General features: G+C 53.0%; 1 protein-coding gene across 1 annotated transcript in view; it reads right to left on the reverse strand.

Moving 5' to 3' along the window:
* The window catches only part of EPS8L2 (EPS8 signaling adaptor L2), a gene marked incomplete at both ends in the record, with an annotated part of 38,725 nt that extends 19,412 nt beyond the window's left edge, over positions 1-19,313 (reverse strand). The window contains 3 exons of the mRNA XM_080620023.1: positions 2,949-3,013; positions 17,650-17,705; positions 19,270-19,313. Coding sequence (XP_080476149.1) covers positions 2,949-3,013; positions 17,650-17,705; positions 19,270-19,313 — 165 coding nt within the window. The remainder of the gene's footprint in view (positions 1-2,948; positions 3,014-17,649; positions 17,706-19,269) is intronic.
* Between the last annotated feature and the right edge of the window lie 1,250 nt (positions 19,314-20,563).

Genomic DNA, 20,563 nt, shown 5'->3' on the forward strand with positions numbered 1-20,563 from the left:
ACCTCCCTTTTCATCCACACAGATCTTCAACTATAGTGGCTCTTGTCAGAATGGGCAATGATTCCGTCCACTATTAAACTTCAACTTACAGATGACTTCAAAGGCTGTAAAATGCCTCTTGTAAGGAAACTTTTCTTCCTATCTCACTGCTGCCACTGAAATCCTGTTTGCCTTGGTCAAAGTTCAGGGTAAGGACTCCCAAGTGGGTGGCACGTGACATGATTCATGAAGAATTCATGTACGTGTCAGTGCTTAAAGTACCTGCTCTGCTTCCATGAGTGCCTGTGGGGATGGTGGCAGGGCCAGGGCCTCTCTCCAAGTGAGTGTTTCTTCATGGCTGTATTTCATCGTAAGCAACTGAACAGGCTGTTTCATGTCTAAGTATGGACTTAAGCTCTCTGCTGGACTGGGGTCTTCAAACCAGAGAAGAGAGGGCCACTAAATATAGAATCCCAGAGTGGTTTGTGTTGGAAGGGACCCTAAAGCTCATCCACTCCCAGCCCCCTGCCACAGGCAGGGACCCCTTCCACTGGAGCAGCTTGCTCCAAGCCCCTGTGTCCAACCTGGCCTTGAACACTGCCAGGGATGGGGCAGCCACAGCTTCTCTGGGCACCCTGGGCCAGCGCCTCAGCACCCTCACAGGGAAGAGCTTCTGCCTAAGAGCTCATCTCAGTCTCCCCTGTTCTGGCAGGTTAAAGCCATTTCCCTTGGCCTGTCCCTGCAGTCCCTGATGAAGAGTGTCTCTCCAGCATCCTTGTAGCTCCCTTCAGACACTGGAAGCTGCTCTGAGGTCTCCATGCAGCTTCTCTTCTTCAGACTGAACAGCTCCAATGTTCTCAGCCTGTCTCCATACAGGAGGTGCTCCAGCCCCTGAGCATCCTTGTGGCCTCCTCTGGACTTGCTCCAGCAGCTCCATGTCCTTCTTATGTTGAGAACACCAGAACTGCACCCAGTGCTTCAGGTGGGGTCTCATGACAGCAGAGCAGAGGGGCAGGTTCACCTCCTTTGACCTGCTGGTCGTGCTCCTATATGATCCTCTTGAAAGTGTTTTCCTTTCTCCCCTTGCCCAGTTTGCAGTGGGAACGGTCCAGCTGGCCTCAGATGGGCACCTCCATCCCACGGTGGCCAGCACTGCTGTATTCCATTACAGGAATTGCCAGGCCTGGGACATTCAGGCTGGCTCCTTTTCTCTGAGTGGCTGCCTGTGACACTGGGAGCTGCATTTGGCTGAGTTCCCGTTGTGGTTGAAGGGTTTTGGGTTACTTGAGAGGACACAGTAGCTGGGGGGGAGCTGAAAGGTGATAGTCCTTGGGGGCTCTGTTGTATGGGCAAGTGAGGGAGCCCTGCGTTTAACCTGTCTGTGCTGATCAAGGAGGGTTTGAAGCATGGGGTGATGAGGGATGGCAGCTCCCACTGCTCATCAGATGAAGAGAGGGAAGGGAAGGAGGACAAAAGCAGCTCCATTTCCTGTTTCCTTGTGCAGAATTCCCTCGTCCTTTTAACACCCTTTTTCCTCCATTCTCATCCCTCCCCTGCACACTTTCATTTGCTTAATGTTGATTATACAGACAGGGAATTTTTGATAAGCGATGGGTTCATGGGCCATTTTCAATTTAAATTGAAAGCACAAAAGAGGTCCATGTGTAATGAAACCAACTTCACATGTTGTACTCATCACTTTTGTCCTCCCTTCCCATCAGTGGTTGCCCATCTGCAGGCTGCAATGACAGTGTCTGGCTGAATGACTGAGCAGCACTGGCTCTACAGCAGCTCCCTGAGGCACTGACTTCTCATGCTCATGCCACACCTCATAGCAAGAGGATGGAGTTGCTGACCTCAATGTCCACAAACCTTGGTCCTAGAGGGAGCCCAGCAAGGGAAAGGGGTCAGATCAGTGAGTCCTGAGCTTTGGTTCAGGTCACCCACTGGATGTGCAGCAGCAGTGAGTGGTCCCTGTTTCTCTCCCCATTCCCAAAGCAGTGTCTGATGTGGATGTTTCCCACTCTTCAGTTCAACGAAACATGTGAGATCCCAGGTAGGGGCAATTGTATGGCCAAGGGTGACTTGTGTCATGGGAGAAGCCACCAAAGCTTGGACCCAGCTTTGTTACAGGGTTGGAGGGTGATTCAGAGCTGTGCCATGGCTCTCTGTAGCCTTGGGAGGATCTGAGCTGTACCAGAGACTCTTTGCTTGGACTTTCAAATAATGCCATTCTGTAATGGAACTCTGGAGAGCAGCAGGGAAATAAGAGATGCAGGAGAGCTGGTGTTGATTTTAGAGCAGGCAATATATGAGAAGAGAGAAAGGAGAGGATCTGGTCCAGCCTGAAACCTCTGATTCATAGGAAGGAGCAGGGTCAGTCTTAGGAGAGGAATTGTCTCAGGGCTTGTGCTGCTGTCATAGTCCTTTATGAGAGGAGTCTGTTGTGCAGAAATTCCTGTGGGTGCTCTTTACTTTCCTACCCTTTTGTGCTCAAAGGAATCATGCGAGAAGCTTGGATGACTCCAGCTTCAGTGTATGTGATGGAGAGGACTTGTGTGGCCTCAGCCCCCACTCCAGGCTAGCAGGACCATGGTGGTAATTTCCTCAAGGAAGGAAAACTACAGCAGATAGCCACGTCTGAAAGTGTGTCCTACAGTCCAGGAGCTGGAAATAGTGTGTGAACCCAGCTTGGGGGGAAGCTTGGGAGATAAATGTTCCTATAGGACCAGGAACTGTGGAAAAGCAACATGAGGTTTCGAGCAGCTTCGCTGTTTGCCTCTCAGGGTGTGAACCACAGAATGGTTTGGGTTGGAAGGACCTTAAAGAGCAACTCTTACTCATTCTAAGAAGCCTCCCAACTCCTCTCTGGCCTAATGAAGGTGTAGGACCAATAAAACACTTTGTGTTTCCAGCACCTATCACTGACGTTGGCCTGGCAGCCCCATATGGTTTCGTTGCGTACTCACCTGTACGTGGTACTGTGATGTCTCGTGCATGATGATGTTGGAGTTGGAGTATTTTTTTCTTTGTTCTGCAACAAGAAGAAGAAAATAAGGTTTCAGTGGGGTGCTACAGTTATTCCCATTATCCCTGAGCTTCCAGCTTCAGTGGGGGTATTGGGAATAGTGAGAGACACTCATGATATTAAATTTTGTAACAGGGATTGACAAGGTGGTGTGTAGGGGACACAGAATCCCAGCATCATTAGGGTTGGAAGGGACCTCTGGAGATCATCACAGCGGAGATTTAGGTTGGAGATAAGGCAGAAGCTCTTCCCTGTGAGGGTGCTGAGGCGCTGGCCCAGGGTGCCCAGAGAAGCTGTGGCTGCCCCATCCCTGGCAGTGTTCAAGGCCAGGTTGGACACAGGGGCTTGGAGCAAGCTGCTCTAGTGGAAGGGGTCCCTGCCTGTGGCAGGGGTTGGAGCTGGAGGAGCTTTAAGCTCCCTTCATCCCAAACCACTCCATGATGCTATGATTCTATAACAGCCCTTGAATCATCCTCCAGCAGGAACCTTCTGCACTGCTGTGATGTTTCAGTTTGCCTTCTTGGTGTTTCCTGGCAAGCCCCAGTGAAGGCTGTACTTAGAGATAGGAACGGCTCCAGGGATCAAGGGCAGCCAGAGCCTGAGTTCCTTGTACAATGTTTGTATGAGGCAAGAAATGTTCCTTCACTTCCTGCACTCTTACTGGAAGGTGGCAGTAAGGAGCAACTGGGGGGAAACTGCTTGGAATGTTGTGAGGTCATTGAAGAGAATCCTGTAAGAATTTCCTCTGCCACCTCCTTCATTGGTGCTTGCCCAGGGATTCCTTCTAAAGACTTGCCTGGAATAGCAGAGGAGTAACTATCCCAAACCCAGAGTGATCCCAAACATCTTCCTCACCACCTCTGATCCCTGCTCGGCTTAGTTAATGCAGTGGCAGTTCTATACATTAGCACCCTTCTTAAAGCCTGAGTTACAACATCCTGTCCTCTGTTGCCACACTCACAACCAAGGGGCTTTCAGAACACAGCAAACATGGTTGTATTAATTGCAGGATGTATTAATCTTAGTGTAGTTGTGGTTTACTTGAAAGCTCTGTAACACCTTCTGGGAGCTGGGGGCTTCTCTCTGGCACCCAGAAATATCCTATAGGAATTCTTTCCAAAATTTATTAGATTTATTTTTTATTTATTAAAATTCATAAAATTTATTATTATTTCTTTCCAAGTTTATTAAGAAAAGGATCTTTTGGTGAAGGGGTGCAGGACCTGCAAGGCCCAGGTGAGCGAGGATAAGTCTATTCTGAAGTGCAGACAGTGCAAGGAAGTGATGATCAAGCAGAGCCTTGCGAGAGGCTGGAGGTGGGAAGGAGTCTGGATAAAGGAGCAGGGTCTGCTGGAGCAGTGACCATGGACAGGCCAAAGGCAGCCAAGGCTCTGGTCACCCCTTGGGTGAGGACATCAGCCTAATGAGGGTGCTGGTAATGTAGCTCCTGCCTGGGGCCACCATGGCTTGTTTGACATCCCCTTTTGCTGCTCTCTGGAAGGTGGTTTGCTTCCTTTTAGTCTGTCCAGCCAGACAAATCCCTGCCTCTGCAAGGAATGCTTTCCTAGTTTGCCTCTGTGCAAATCCTTTCCCTTCTGGGGAAGGGATGAAGGAGCCCGAGTGGCAGTTCTGCTGGTGTCTTGCTTTCCCCTCCCCTGTCCCTTGTGTAAAGTGGAAGTGACTATTTCCTACCTGCTGCTGCTCCTATTGCACTCCTGAAGTTACTACACCATTTGTTCCCCCTCATGAAGTGGCTTCTCAGTGCCCACCACGGCCAGACATGGTCTCCCTCAGCACTGCCTTTGCCCCTGGCTGTGATGAGGCACAAACTGTTTTCCAGACAGAGAATCCACCCAGCCCCATCCCTGAGGATTGAGCAACGCGGGCTCCCTTAGGAGTCAGCAGGTTCTCCTGCACCCTGGCCACCTTGGCACTGCCACCAAAGAAGGAAGAGTGGGTGATAGGAGCAGGGGCAAAGGGGACGTGGAGGGGAGCAGGGCCCTGGTCTGCTTTTGTGTTGCTTGTCTGTTATCAGGCTCTTTACAAGTGTATCTTATCATGGCTGCTGTGGGAGGGACTCGGGGGGGACTCCCAGGTCAGGGAAAGGAGCTGGAATGTGTTCAGGGAAAGGGAAGGAGGAGTGGTGCCCCCGCCTGCCTTGGGCTCTGCATGGGGAGAGGCCCAGCACGGGGGATGGAGGGGAAGAGGGCACCCACAGAAGGGAAAGCTTCATTGCAACACAAGCAGTGACTGGGGCTGCCCAGGGCAGGGCTGCAGTCACTGGCCCTGCAAGTGCTCACACACCGTGGAGACGAGGCCTCAGTGCCATGGGTTAGGGGTGGCCTTGGCAGGCCTGGGCTGGATGAGCTTGAAGGGCTTTTCCAACCCAGTTGATTCTGCGGAGCACTGCTGCTCTGACAGCCTTTTCCTTCTCTTCTGGCTATATCCCAGCAAAAATAGCCTCTGACCACTTCACCCCAAGACAGCACAATCCCTGCTTGCTCCCAAACCATGGAGTTGGTTTCTGCTGTCCTTTACACCTCCACAGCTACCAGGAATCACTGAGACTCCTGCAGACACCACCTCTGGCAGCTGCCCCAGCACCAGTTCAGACCATGCATCCTGTCCATCCCTTTCCCTGAGCTTGCTTGAGTGAACTTGTCCCACACACACAGTTGCATGGAGACAGCGGAGGGGTCAGGGCACTGCAGGAATAGGACAGAAATGAAGGTCAGGATCAGGAAGGATGGTGGTTCCTGAAGCTGGTCATAGTGATGAAGAAGAAGTCCAAGTGTTGGCTGGTGGGTAATCTGCCACATCTGATGCATGTTCTCTTGTAAGCCTTGCAAGCAGCAGAGTGCTGGCAAGGAGGAAGTGCAGCAAAGAGAGCATCTTCCTGTGACAAGAGCAGAAAACAAACCCCAAAGCAACCAGTCTGGAGCTTTAGCTTAGTCCTGAGGATGTTCTTGTATTCACTTCTCACCCGAACAGCTCTTGCTTAAACCTCCTGCCAGCAGATCCTGGGCAAAGGAAGGAGGAGCTGGATCTGCTGCTTTCCCAGACAGTTAACACAGCCACGTGCCTCCTCAGCACTGACTGCCAGCATCCCTGCAAGTGATTCCTGTACACTCCTTCCTCACGTGTGTGTGCTCCTGCATGGAACATGCACCTTCATGCCCAGATTTCTCCTGCCTAGGACGTGACAGGATTTCCAATCAGCCCAGCCAGGCCCTGGAATGCTCCTGGTTCACTTTGAGCTCAGCCCCTGTGGTGATGTGGGGGTTCTTTGGCTGTCCCAGAAGCAGAGGCTGGTGGGGAGGGTGCTTAGAGACTGGGTATGGCTGAACAAGCTCAGACCTCTCAGGTACATTACAGTGTGAGTCTTTCTCATGTTCTCTTGTTAAGTGTCTACTGGGTGCTCTTGCTCCTGTAACCTGCCCTGGTTTGGGGCTGCAAAGTGCTGCTGGAGTTGGGACTGGGGCTTGGGACACGTGCAGGTTTGCAGCCTGCTTTTCCTTTGGGTTCCACCTTGGTAGCATGAACATTCTCTCTGGATTCCCTTTGCATCTCTGTCGTGCTTTTATTCCTTCTTGGCTTCCAGGGAAGCAGGATGAGTGTGGTCCAGCTCAGCCCTATGGACATTGCCAGCAGGTGTCTCTCCAGAACAAGCTTTCCATGGGATTTAGCTTGCGGTTTGCACCATTCCCGTTGGCCAGCAGAGAAGAGCTTTTAATTTAAGCTCCTTTTGGTGCTTCTCCAAAGTCACAGGGCTGAGCAATGGTTCCAAACCCCTCTATGGCCACAGGAGCACACTAAACATACAAAGATAACCAGCATGAAAAGAGAAGGGCTGCTTTCATTCAGAGCTTGGCAAGGATTGAAAGAAGCTGGTTTCAAGCTGACTTTAAAGCTTGTGAACCCTTGTCCAACACTTTAAGCCTCAGCTGTGCCATCAGCTTGACAGGACACCCGAGTGCTTTGCACCCTGTATCCCTGTGACTGCAAACACAGCTTGAGCTCTGCCTCTGCCTGATCCTGGCGGCCCTGAAGTGGCTGCTGTTGGCAAACAGAAATGAGTTCTTGAGGGACATGTATGGAGGCCTCAGAGCAGCTTCCAGGGTCTGAACAGGGATGCTGGAGAGGGACTCTTCATCAGGGACTGGAGTGATAGGACAAGGGGTGATGGGTTCAGACTGAAACGGGGGGGGATCCAGATTGGATGTAAGGAAGGAATCCTTCCCTGTAAGGGTTCTGAGGCAATGGCACAGGGTGCCCAGAGAAGCTGTGGCTGCCCCATCCCTGGCAGTGTTCAAGGCCAGGTTGGACACAGGGCTTGGAGCAAGTGGAAGATGTCCTTGCCTCTGGCAGGGGGTTGGAGCTGGATGAGCTTACGGTCCATTCCGACCCAAACCATTCTGTGATTCTGTGCTTACAGAGGTGTTAATGGAGGTGCCAGGTTTCCCGCTGACACCACCAGCACTGACTTGGAGGGGAAGCAAGAATAGTTCAGAGGAAGGACCTCAGGCACCCACAGCAGAGCTCCCTGCTTCAGAGTGACCTTGAGTAAACTACTTAATATCCCAGCACGGCCACTTCCCACCTTAGCCTGGCACTGAAGGGTCAATGGCACTTTCTGTGTGCTGGGGGTTTAATTGCAGTCTGCCCTACTTGAAATGTGGGGCAAGGTCTGGAACAGGCAACACATCCCACAGGGATTCCTGGTGCAGGTGAGACACTGATTCTTTGTCTCCATAACCTCAATTTCCTCACCCAGCATTTCTGGTGTAAATAGATGACACTACTGGAAATGAGAACACTGCTGCTGTGTGGGATGGAGGCACACTTGGACTCTGAGACATCCCATCTCCTCCCTAAAAGGGAGTGGAAAAGGCTGAAGTGGTTGGTCTGGAAACAAAGGGGGGTTACAATGGGACAGGGAAAAGTCTGCAGCACTGAAAGGACCCTTCCTTAGGGACTTCCTCTGTGCAGAGCTGTGCCAGGAGATGGTATTCCTTGAGGAAAGAAAGGATTTCTGGGGGGATGCTGTTCCCAGAGGGAAGCTGGTTTCTGGCAGAGCAGCCCATGGGTCTGCAGCAGTGGTCAGGGCTGTGGCTGGTTGTTACAGACTCTGTGGGGTCCCTCTGATGCCTCTGCCCCATCCTCCGAGCTCAAGAAGCCGGATATGTCATGGTCAGGGATGAGCTCCCTGTGTCCCTCTGGGAAAATGCCTGGAGAAGCCCTTGGGAATCTTGGGGACTTGTTGAAACCTCAGAGCGCTGCATAGCCCAGAGCCATCCCTGTGCTGGGGTGAGCTGGTTCAGGGGGCAAAAGCCCCTTTAAGCCATTTTTAGCCTTTTCCAGACAGAAGCAGCGCCAGCACAGGGATGAAGTGCAGATGTTCCCTCCCTCTGCTGATTCTCCCTGGGGAATTTCTGCAATACCTCCAAGAGTGGTGGAACTAGAACAAAAGTGCCTTTATTTTGCCTCAGGGCTGCCCACAATGAGAAAGGAGCTGTTTCTGCACAGTCTCTTTCCTGTCCCTTGCTTTAAGACATCTGCTTGTTCTTTCTTCTGAGGTCCCTCCTGTGTCCTTGGCTCCTACCTGTCCCCCACACCCTGGAAACTGCTATTTTTGTGTTTCCTCCTGGCATCCACAAATACAACCACAGGGCCTGAGAAGAGCCAGGCTTTCCGGGGACAGCAGGATGCTGGAACACTGGAATCTCCCTTCCCAGTGCTCAGGTTTGAGTTAAACACAGGGAGGATTAAAGAGCCAGGCTGGAGATCACAAAATCACAGAATCCCAGCCTGGTTTGGGCTGGAAGGGACCTTAAAGCTGCTCCAGCTCCAACCCCTGCCACGGGCAGGGACCTCTTCCACTGGAGCAGCTTGCTCCAAGCCCCTGTGTCCAACCTGGCCTTGAACACTGCCAGGGATGGGGCAGCCACAGCTTCTCTGGGCACCCTGGGCCAGCGCCTCAGCACCCTCCCAGGGAAGAGCTTCTGCCCTAAGAGCTCATCTCAGTCTCCCCTCTGGCAGGTTAAAGCCATTCCCCTTGGCCTGGCCCTACAGGCCCTTGTTCAAAGCCCCTCTCCAGGCACAGTCTTAGGCCCCATCTATCCAAGAAGAGTGCATACTTTAAATAAAAAGGGACTTTTTGGTTTATTTCCCTCAAACCAATGCATTGAAACATTGCAGAGCTTTCCCTGGATTCACTGTTATTTGCCTTAGCTTGGCCCTGGCTCTGGTTGTGCTGGCTGATCCGAATACATCACACACAGAATGATGCTGTGGGGAGATCTGTGGCTGTTTGACTCTGAAAGGGGGATCCTTCACCTTGCAGAGGTGAACTCCCTTGGCCAGGAGAGGCTGCAGGAGTCAGGTCACTTGTCCTGGGTGTCTCTCAGTGCCCTTCTCACAGCCCTGGCCCCTCTCTTCCTGCATGTGTGTATGATGGTGTATGTACGAAGGGTGGCACGTTGGCAGCAGGAGCTCATTGCCTCCTGGTTCATCTGACACCTCTCCCATGGGGACACTGCAGTTCTGCAGTGTCTTGCAAGGCTGTCATCCAACCCACCCCCGGCCTGGGAGGCAGAGAATCTGCATAATCCCCATGTGATAAATAAGCATTAGAGGAATATAGTGATGGTTTCTCCCAAGTTAGATGGAAGCTGCTGTTAGAGGTGCAGGTTGGTGTCTAAGCTCTGTTTAACTGACTTCTGTAACCTTCAGAAGCTGCAGCAGTGGGGGACTCTGGGTATACAGGGGCTGGCTGCAAAGGGCAAGGAGAGCTCCAGGGCTGTGGCACTGGTACAGCAAACATCTGCAGGTGGTAAAAGCTTCTGGCATGAGCCCATGGTGACCATCACTGTACTCTTCCCTTTCTGACTGCCAAGAGAGCCAAAGAGGTGGGAAAACAACACAGCTTTGTCCCTTGCTTTTGGTGTCTGGCAGGAGAATAAACCTGGGGATCTTGTCTGGAAAAAGGTGGTTGATGTGATCCACTGCTGTGGCCTAAAGAGCAATGATGAGTGAATCACAGCTGTGCCATTGCTGAGCCCAGACATTGCTATATGAATGGTACGGGTGATCCAGAAAGCTCTGAATGAGTATGGATGCCATGAGGAACATGCTTGAGGGTAGGGAGGCATTGAAATGTCCCTGGGGGTGTTTAAAAGCTGTGTAGATGTAGCACTTGGGGGCACGGGTTAGTGGTGGCCTTGGCAGTGCTGGGGAATGGTTGCATTTGGTGATCTTAAAGGTCTTTTCCAGCCTAAGTATTTCTATCATTCTATGCACACACTCTGGTAAATTCTCTCATCTCTTGCCTGTAAGGATTTAGCCCAATGAGCCCTAAAATCCTTCTTTCAGGGGGCAAACCCCTGTAACAGGTTCTGTAACTGAACTCGGTTCAGTTGGTCAGTCCTTTCTGAGCCAGTTTGTTTTAGTCTTGCCTCCTACCCAGAGGTGTGGGGACAACTGCAAAGCCAGAATGTTTTCTATCATCAGTACCCTGTGGCTAACCAGTGCTGTGGGAATAATGGCACCAGTGGCCACTGAGGAAATGGGAAAAGCTCATCCCACTGTGGCAGCAGGAGGTGGATTTTACCCAAGGGCTCAAACTGGTGCTGGGCTGAAATCCCAGTGAGGAAGCTGAAATCTGGGCTGGAAGGGAGCATCCTGTTTGGCTTTGTAAGGAGTGGAAGGTATGAAAGGGAGTCATAAAGGAGGAAAAGAGGCAGGATCGATGCACATCCTGGAGGGACGGAGTTATCGGCTTGGTCCAGGAAACCAAACCACATCCTTTGTGCCAAGTTCCCTCCCCATTTCTATGCAACACCCTTTTCTGCAGCGAGTTAGGATGTGGCTGTGAACATTCCCTTCAGCCTGGTAGGTTGTGTACACGGAGATTGGGATAATTCTGCCTGCTGGGCCCAGCTTAGAGCTGGAATACATGGTTACAGCATCTAGGGATGGGCAGTAGTGCAGAGAGAGGCAGAGGATCCCTGGAACAGCATCCCAGTGGTACCAAGGGTGGGAGAAAGTGTGGTCCTGTGGGTAACAACCCTGAGCAGTTGCTCCATGCTGGTTGTAGAGGGAAAAGGCAGCACCTTCACTTCTAAGCTTCCCTGCAGCTCCTCAATACCCTGATTCTCTTGAGGGAGCAGCCCTGGGTCCTGCCCAGCAGACAGAGTGTTACTGTAGGTCCTGCACACTGCACACAGTGTTTCTTGCTGAGCTCCATCCTTGCACAACCCAGGAGGTGGGTCAGGTTTATTTGCTCTTCTAGAGTGGGCTGTGTCTTCAGCTAATAAAGCAGGAATGTGAGCACTTGGGCTGAGCTGGAGGAAATATTGTGTGTGCTGAGGAGGAATTTGGCCTCCTGACACCTTCCAGCAGCTGCTGACACGTTATCAACAGAGCAGCTCCCTGCTGCCACACACCATTCATGCCTTGGGCTGTCCTCAAGCTCAATGAGAGCCTTTTCATTCACTCCAAGAGCTTCCAGACCAAAGTAATGTGCCAGCCATGAGCATTGCTGCCCCATTCATAGGAACCTGGAGAGGGGCTTTGGCCAAGGGCCTGTAGGGACAGGCCAAGGGGAATGGCTTTAACCTGCCAGAGGGGAGACTGAGATGAGCTCTTAGGCAGAAGCTCTTCCCTGTGAGGGTGCTGAGGCGCTGGCACAGGGTGCCCAGAGAAGCTGTGGCTGCCCCATCCCTAGCAGTGTTCAAGGCCAGGTTGGACACAGGGGCTTGGAGCAAGCTGCTCCAGTGGAAGGGGTCCCTGCCTGTGGCAGGGGTTGGAGCTGGATGAGCTTTAAGGTCTCTTTCGACACAAACCAGGCTGTGGTTCTATGATCCTGTCTGCAGCAGCCTGTGACCCCCATGTAACTCCACAGGCATCCCCCCTGCCTGCAGCAGGAAAGAAGGGCTCAAATCCCCCCCAGGCACCAGGAACACGGGGTCACAGCAGTCCTGAGACTGTTCTGCCCTCTCAGACATCTGATACAATGCGAAAAGAGCAGAAGAAACCCCACAATAACCCACAGTCTGGGGAAAGCAGAGAGTGGTGGGAGCAACCCCCATTCAGCCTCTTTACCCCACACAAGTGCCTTCTGCATGGAGCTGTATGGTCCCACAGCTGTACCCCACACAGTCACATCCATAGGGACTGCGGTCACATCTCTCAGCCCACCCTGTCTTCACCACCATTGGGTTTGATCCGCAGGAGGCAGCAGGAATGCTGCTTTCCTGTTTATCTTCCAGCCCTGTTTCCAGTCGGAGTTTGGAGTGTGTGAGGTTCTGAATGAAAGGGTCACCACAAGGCAGTGTCAGAGAGGAGCTGGGGAAATCTGAACCTGGAATCTCGGGTGAGAAATGGGATGTGAAGAAAGAAGCTGAAATGGCACTCAAGGGAGCAGTGGGGGAGGACAAGGGAGGTACTCAGGCCTGGCAGGGGAAGGGATGGGGAATGAATGTCTCAGGCAGTGCACTGCACTGCCTGGGGTGGGCTGGGGAAGCAAACAGCAGCAGCACTGGGAAACTGCACTGCCTCTGACCCACCTACTGCCAGAGCTCCTCTCTCCCTATTACTGTCCCACTGTACTGGGAAGGAGCATCCAGGGTTGCTCCCTGCTCCGAGCAGCTTTCAGCCTGTCCTGGCAAAGGGGAAAGCCATGCCCAAGGGGAAACTGTGTTGGCCATGGCCATGCAGGTGGATGGAGACACAGAGCTGTGTGTCCATCTCCCCCATCCAGTGCTCTGGAAGTCTTGGGCAAGCAGGGCAGGTCCCTTGGGAAGGGCAATACATACAGGACCTGTTAGGTTGGTGCAGCTGCCATCAGCACCTGGTCCCTCACTCCCCCTGTCATTTCCCAAAGGGAATGTGCAGGGCAGCCCAAGGGAAGTGGTTCTTCCTCTCCATGGCAAGTAGTCTTGGGATCTGCTGGGTCTCCTGTGGGATGATAGCGCTAGAGGCCTGGTATCTCCTGAGTCAGATGTACCTAAACCCAAACACCAGCCTTGCACCGTGCTTGGAACCTCGGGAATCACCTCCGTGAGGTCAGTGCTTTCCAGCTTTAGCTTCTGCTAACAGACCCAGGGGATGCATCTGCATCTGAGGGACACGGTTGTCAGTGACACCGTTCGGATGCTGCCCACATCCCCTTGGGTTTAGGCACGGGCACGCTCCTCTCCTATGCAACTACGTAGCTGTAGCAAGCTCAGTTTCCAGCCACCATCCTGCTGGGGTTGTGTCCTGCAGGCAGTGCCAGTGTGGGTTAAATCCATGCACAAACCCTCTTCCAGAGGGCTGTGGGGAAGGACAGCACCTCAGTGCTCCCACTGGGAACCGCCCTGTGGGCTCCAGCTGGGATAATGACCAAGCTCAGGGGTTGGGCAGGCAATAACTGAGAGTAACTAATGCCCCTTCTGCTGGTCCTCAGGCTGAGCCATCACTGGTAAATGCAGCTCTAGGGAAAGCAACACTGTGTTGAGTCAATGTTTTGGTCTGCTTTTGGGGTGATTCTTGAGGTGGCCCAAGTCTGTGGTGGGTATCTCACAGCAGGGACCCCACCTCGGAGGCATGCCCATGTACCTGGAGGCTGAAGGCCCTGTCTGGAGACAAGGGAGGTCTGTGAAAGACCCCCAGGAGCTGGTTTGGGACCATTAGACATAATTTACTCCTTCTCTGTCAGTGTGTTCTGCCTAACCAGGGCCAGTGGCTTCTGCCTAACACAGCTGCTGGCAGCCCATGGGTGCAGCACCAGTGGAGTCCCTGTCCCTGCAGCTCCCCAGGCAGCTGATACCTGCACAGGACCACGCTGGGCAGCAGGAAGGGCTCTTCTCTTTGTGCTGGTGCCCCGTGTCCTGTTACAGCACCGGAGCCTGGCTTGCGTTACATGGAGGTGCAGTGTCAAGCGATAGTGCCTCATAGGCTGGCCAGCACTGCTGCTCTTGTGCCAGAATCCCTCTTCCAGCCCTGCATCCTGACAGGTTCCAGTCTTTCCCACAAATGAGTGTATTGAGGATGTGATGGGCGGGTTGGAGCCAACTGGCTGGATCACAGGGTCCCAGCTCTGCAGTGCCTCTCCATGTCCCCCTGCTCTGTGGCCCTGGTTTTGGGTCTGCCGGGCACTTCTGTGCCCCAGCACTTGAAGTGAGAGGCAAAGACACCTGAGGAGTTGGCCAGGAGTGCTGGGAAGCAGCTGAGCACCACAGGGACAGACACAGCAGCCAAACAGGAATGGGATGCTCTGAACACTGCTGCAGAGCCATTTCCATCCTACAGCCCTATGAGAAACCCACTGTCAGCATCAAACTGCCCTCAGCTCATGGTTACACTGCACAATCCATCACCAGAGGCAGTACTGCCTGAATCAGCCATGGAGCCATGCTTAGGTGGGCACCTGCAGAAGTCCAGCCGGGTGTCACCCACAGGCAGGGGTGGCAGAAGCCTGCCATGGGAAGCAAAAATGCTTCCTTGCAGCCCTTCCCTGGCTTCTTCCAGAGCCATCCTGGTTTCCCCCCCTCCATGGGCTTTCATCTGGGTTCAGAACAGACACCGGTAAGTGGAGAAGTAGCTTAATTTATTTATGGTATGCATTAACATTAATTCAGCTGGTGGCTGTGCATTGAGTAAGGTGGCAACTTGATAGTACCAGCCATTCCCCAGCTTGCTCTACGCAGACTATTCCAGAATGGGGAGCTGAGCAAATGGGATGCTGCTTTGTTAAGGCAGGAGGAAAGGACGAGTGTCCTGCTCCTGTGACAGCCAGGAACTCCACTGAGGACAGCTAAGCACCTAAAGGGGTATCAGCTCTGGCAGGGATAGAGACAGGGGAAGATACTATAGAACCCCAGACTGGTTTGTGATGGAAAGGACCTTACAGCTCCTCCAGCTCCAACCCCTGCCACGGCCAGGGACCCCTTCCACTGGAGCAGCTTGCTCCAAGCCCCTGTGTCCAACCTGGCCTTGAACACTGCCAGGGATGGGGCAGCCACAGCTTCTCTGGGCACCCTCTGCCAGCGCCTCAGCACCCTCACAGGGAAGAGCTTCTGCCTAAGAGCTCATCTCAGTCTCCCCTCTGGCAGGTTAAAGCCATTCCCCTTGGCCTGTCCCTACAGGCCCTTGTCCCAAGCCCCTCTCCAGGTTTCCTGCAGCCCCTTTAGGCACTGGAGCTGCTCTCAGGTCTCCCCTTAAGGAGCCTTCTCTTCCCCAGGCTGAAACCTAAACCCAAGGCCTCACTCCCATAGAAACAATATTTAGCTCTCTGTGTGCATTGGAGCATCGTGTTTGTTATCCAGCGAGCTTCCAATGCAGTACCTGTCTGCGTGAATTTGGGAATCACTGTGCTCACTTCTTCGCAGGCCTGGCAGCGTGCACAGGCTGAGGGTGCAGCCTGAGGACACTGGAGGAAAATGGGAATATCAGTGGTGTAAGCTCCATGTTGTCCCTTGGCAGCATCATGATCCCAGAATCAAGGCCAGCTCAGCTTGATGTGATTTGTTTTCATTATAAAACATCATTCTCCCTGGGATTTCAGTGCTGGCCTGCTCTCCATCCCCAAATGTGCCAGCTCACAGCAGAAACTGATGCTGGGGGAGGGAAGATGTGAGTGCCAGGGGACCCAGGTGTTTAAATGCTGGTTTAACACATGCTGAGTGTCCTTTGACAGCATCTTGAACCAGAGGGTGGGTTTAAAGTCCTGCCAAGGAAAAGCCCTGAGGATGCACAGGATGTGCTCATGCGGTGCTGGGCTGAGGCAGCCAACTGCTGTGTGCAGTAAGTCAGAGCATCCCAGACTGGTTTGGGCCTTATAGCTAAGCGAAATCACTGCTGGCCTCAGGCTGCTGCAGGGAACTAATGGGCAGCTGATTTACTCCTCTGGAGGACTGCTTTGCTGGAATTTGGTCCGAGAGGTCCCATCCCTGGTAAAGTTTGCTTTTGGGGTGTGTCCATGCGCAAAAAAGCCCTGTAAAACCTGTAACTCAGTACTGAAAATGGCTTATTTGAGCAACTGTGTTTGTTTTAAAGGCAGCTTCAGCCTTTCCCTTCCCTGGCTTTGGTGGTGCAGGAGGTATTGTGGCTTGGTCCTTGCTTGTGCTGACCATTAGATCCCACCCTGAGACCCTGACAGCTCCAAACCATGGCCTGCTTTTTCCCCTGGCTGCCAACCTGCTTCTGGGCCATGCTTCCAGCACAGTTCTTGGGTCTCTGATTCATTTCTCCACGGGTCTGTAGGGCTCTGTTCACCTCACAGGGATCTTTCTGTCCCAATCAGATCTGCACGAGCTTTTGGTGCACAGCAAAAGGAATGATGCCATTAGAGGTAGGAGGAGCAGTGTGCAGAGTAGGGCAGCACCCAAACACTTCCACACCTCCTCCTGTTGCTTCTTTCTAGGCTCATCCTGTGTCCTTTCATCTCCAGGTGAGTGACTGACAGAGATAAAACACCCACTTGGCACTTGCCCATCATGCACCATGCAGATCCCAAAGAGCCTCAGGCAATAACAGCAGGTTTCTGTTCTACCTTTATGCCCTTGTTTCACCTCTTTGCAGCTAATCAGAGTTATCAATGACTTTAACACTGCATCCACCAAGCACAGCCTCCACCTTGCCACCAGCAACTGCCTGGTTGTAGTTGTAAGTCACTGTGGGACACTGTAAGTCACTGTGGGACACTGCCCCAGGCCACTCCACACTGACCAGCCTCCAGCCAAACCCCTTCAGCACCAAAGGCACTCCCCAAGGACAAACCACCCTCACTTGGGGGCTGCAAAGGGAGATTTCTCATCAAATATCAGCTCTGCGATGAGGGGCATAGGCAGATAACCATTGATATCATCAACCAGGCACATTGACAGCTCTGAGGTGGGACAATTTGGAGGCTCAGAGACCCCAAAAGCTGCTGGTGTTCCCCCCATCATCTTATCCAGGCGGTGACTGAGGGAGGTGACAACTTTCTGCTTGCTCTGCCCACTCCCCAGGCCAGGTTTTCACCTGGGATGCATTAAGAGACCTACAAAGATCAGGAGTAGCTGGTATTGACACCTACATGTTCTCTGCAGCTCTTCACCCAGTGCCTCCCTGGCTGCTGTGGAGCTGGGGTGCTTTATAAACACACTGCTACCAGGCTCTGCCCAAGCACCATCCTCCCAATTCCCTCTGCCTCCAGAGAGACAAAGGGCACTGGAGTTCATGGTTCACCGAGTAGTTCCAGGAGGATAATCATTAACCTGCGGAGGACAGGCTTTTTTCTGTTAGGCCTTTATCAGAGTATCTCAGGAACACACTGGAGAGGGTCTGGGTGAGGGGAAGCAATGATCTGCACAGCTTGTCCTCACAAAATCACTTCTGGGCCCAGCACAGGAGCTGGTGGCACTTGCTGCCACATCAAGCCAGCCTGTGGTGTATGGAGGGCTGGAGTCATGGGGCTCTCATTGAATTCCAGCCTAAAACTCCCCAACAGCCACGTCCAGATCCTCAGAGGTGCTTTTGCCACAGCATCCCAGCCTGGTTTGTGTTGAAAGGGACTTTAAAGCTCATCCAGTTCCAACCCCTGCCACGGGCAGGGACACCTTGCACTAGAGCAGCCTGCTCAAACTGAAGCCTTAGATGAGTTTGTGGACACAACTTACCATACAGGTCCTTTGCGCTCAGCTTGGAGGCTCCGTCTGCTCTGCCCATGCTGCCACTGTAAAAGACAAAGGTACAAAGAAACCATCAGCTCCTGGATCTTGTTAACATCTCCTCTCATGCTGCAGCTCACAGCACAGACAGCCCTGCTGCTGTCATGAATGGGATCAGCCCTACCCTCATCACGTCTGTCACACATGGTATGACAGTAAGTGCTCAAGGCCAGGCTGAACGGGGCTTGGAGCAAGCTGCTCTAGTGGAAGGTGTCCCTGCCTGTGGCAGGGGTTGGAGCTGGAGGAGCTTTAAGGTCCCTTCCAACCCAAACCATTCCATGACTCCAAATTACTAGGCAAAGCCTTTGCTTGGCTGCCTGTGCCAGCAGCTCCCTCCACAACCCCAGCTGATACCCACACTGCAGGCACATCACTGAACCCAGCAGCTGGAAACAAGAGACAGAGGAGCCCATCGGGGCCTGTCCCCACTACAGTTACCTTCACACAGTGTCCCCTGGAAGGACATTGCTTCTGGAGGGGCTGTTTTAGGGACAGTGGCTCCCAGTGTGTGGTAAGCAGGGCTCTTAGAGGGAGCAGGGCAGGTAAATGGAGACCCCTCCACACTGTACCTGGGCCTACCTGAACCTTGTGTAAAGACCAAGATTAAGATCCCTTGTTAATGGACCCTTCTGAAATGTTCTCCTTGAAGGCAGGGCTCAAATATAGAACATGTCCAATGTAAAAATGTGGCAGGACTGATTCACAGAACCACAGCCTGGTTTGGGTTGGAAGGGACCTTAAAGCTCCTCCAGCTCCAACCCCTGCCACAGGCAGGGACCCCTTCCACTGGAGCAGCTTGCTCCAAGCCCCTGTGTCCAACCTGGCCTTGAACACTGCCAGGGATGGGGCAGCCACAGCTTCTCTGGGCACCCTGTGCCAGCGCCTCAGCACCCTCACAGGAAAGAGCTTCTGCCTAAGAGCTCATCTCAGTCTCCCCTCGGGCAGGTTAAAGCCATAACTGTGTGCAAACGCTTGAGTTTTGGGGGGTCAGGTCTCCAAGCATGGGTTCTATTCCCAGTAGGGCCACCCCCCCATGCCTGTGTTGTGCCCAGCAGTGCACAGCTAGGAAGGGACAGTGTTTTCTGCAGCTCAGGTCTGGAGGGGGAGGATCAAAGCAGGACCTCAGGGTTTCAGGCACTGTGGTCAGGCTGTCCTGCAGTGGGCCAGTGGCTGGCCAGTGGCACTCTCTGCGCTGTCAGTGTCCCCCTGAGGGCAGGCAGTGGTTCATGGTGCTCACACACCTACACTCTGCTCTCCAGAGACCAGGAGCATGCAGGAGGGAGGGAGAGCTGGGGGTTCTGGCTCCATTGGGAAGTTGCTGAAGTCCTCAAGCTGCAGGTGGAGGGGTTCCTGGTGTCCTTCTCTTCCCTCCACCTAATGTGCCATAACCAGCGTGCAGGACACAGGAGGCAGTGATTCTGGCTATGGCCACAGCTTGTGAGGTGCCCAGGAAGGGTGAAACAAGCACCAGGGACTTGGGGAGCAGTGGGACCACTGGGAGCATCCCCCTCTTTCATAGGAAGGAGAAGAGGTGTCAGCATGGAGGAAGCCCACCATGGAGATCCTTACTTTGAAGAGCCAGGGTTGCTGCTGAGGGATCCCTTGAGACTCATGTTGCTTCCCAGGACAGGCAACTGCAGCAGAAGCAGAAGAGACAGGGTTAGTGTTAGAAAACACCATCAGATGATGTATCTGTGTGTGTGCTGCCCTTTCCACCTTCATCTGGGCTCTCCAAGCAGTGAAGTGAGCACCATGGGGCTTCCTTGATCTGCCCGGTGGCTCGGACACCTCTCATAGCTCTGACCAAGATGCCTTTCCCAACCCTATGCCCACCTCTCCCCTCTTGCCCATCCTTTCCAGGCACATCCCAACTCTGTGGTATTCCACCATGTCTTTTCCTAGTGAAGCAACCCTGCCTGCGGTCCGGCAGGGATGGGTGGGTGGGTGGATGTGGCTTTTGCCTTCATGGCCTGTCAGAGACCATTAACACACACAGATCCCTGTGGCTGTAAGCATCCTGAGTCACTTTTCATGCCTGTAGTGCTATTATCCTCTGTTATGCAGCAATTTCAAGCTCTAGACCAGTTAAAACGTCCTTCCAGGGCACTGCCATGTAGGGAATAGTGAGATAACTGTGGATTCTGCTTCACTGGCATGTGAGGATGGAGAAGAGTTCACTGGGATGGCTGAGTGCTTGGTGAGAATCAGGCAGGTTATTGCCCTCCTCTTTCAGACGAGGATTACAAATACCATGAGAGAAGATCTGAGAGAGATGCAGGCACTGCTCTGAGAGCACAACTTCAAGGGGAGGGAAAAAGGTGAAGGGCAAACAAGGTATAAACCCAAGGTATAACCAAACCTCAGGACGCTTTGTATTAGCATCCGAGACATTCACCTCTGCTCCAGTGCAGGAGCTGAAGCAAAGCCAAGACAAAGTCTTCAGGTACTTTTATCCTCTTTGAGAAGCTTGGGAGGCTCTTGAGGTCAGACCCAGCTCACCAAAAGGTGCTCAGAATCCAGAGGTGTGGCTTTAAAACATGGTTTGGCTTTAAAACACTCATTGCTGGCCTGAAGGAAGAAATCAGTGTCTTGAGTGGGATTCCCTGCGAGGGCACCTTTGAACGTGCTTGGCCACGGGGTTTTCCTGACTGAGTTTAGGCTGAAGCAAGTGAAATCCCCAGGGAATACTTTGGAGTCATCCCTGGCACCTGGGGCTTCCTCTCTGGAGGCTGACTCTGGAGCAGGCCCTGTTGCACTGTCAGCAGAGCTGCCCTGGATTCCTTACCCATCTGCTCCTATTCCTCCCGTTGGAAGCACTCATTTGAGGTGTTTGCTGCGTGTTTCACCCCGAGGTGAGGGCAGA

This window comes from Psittacula echo (assembly GCF_963264785.1).
Source record: "Psittacula echo genome assembly, chromosome: 5".
Classification (NCBI taxonomy): Eukaryota; Metazoa; Chordata; class Aves; order Psittaciformes; family Psittacidae; genus Psittacula; species Psittacula echo.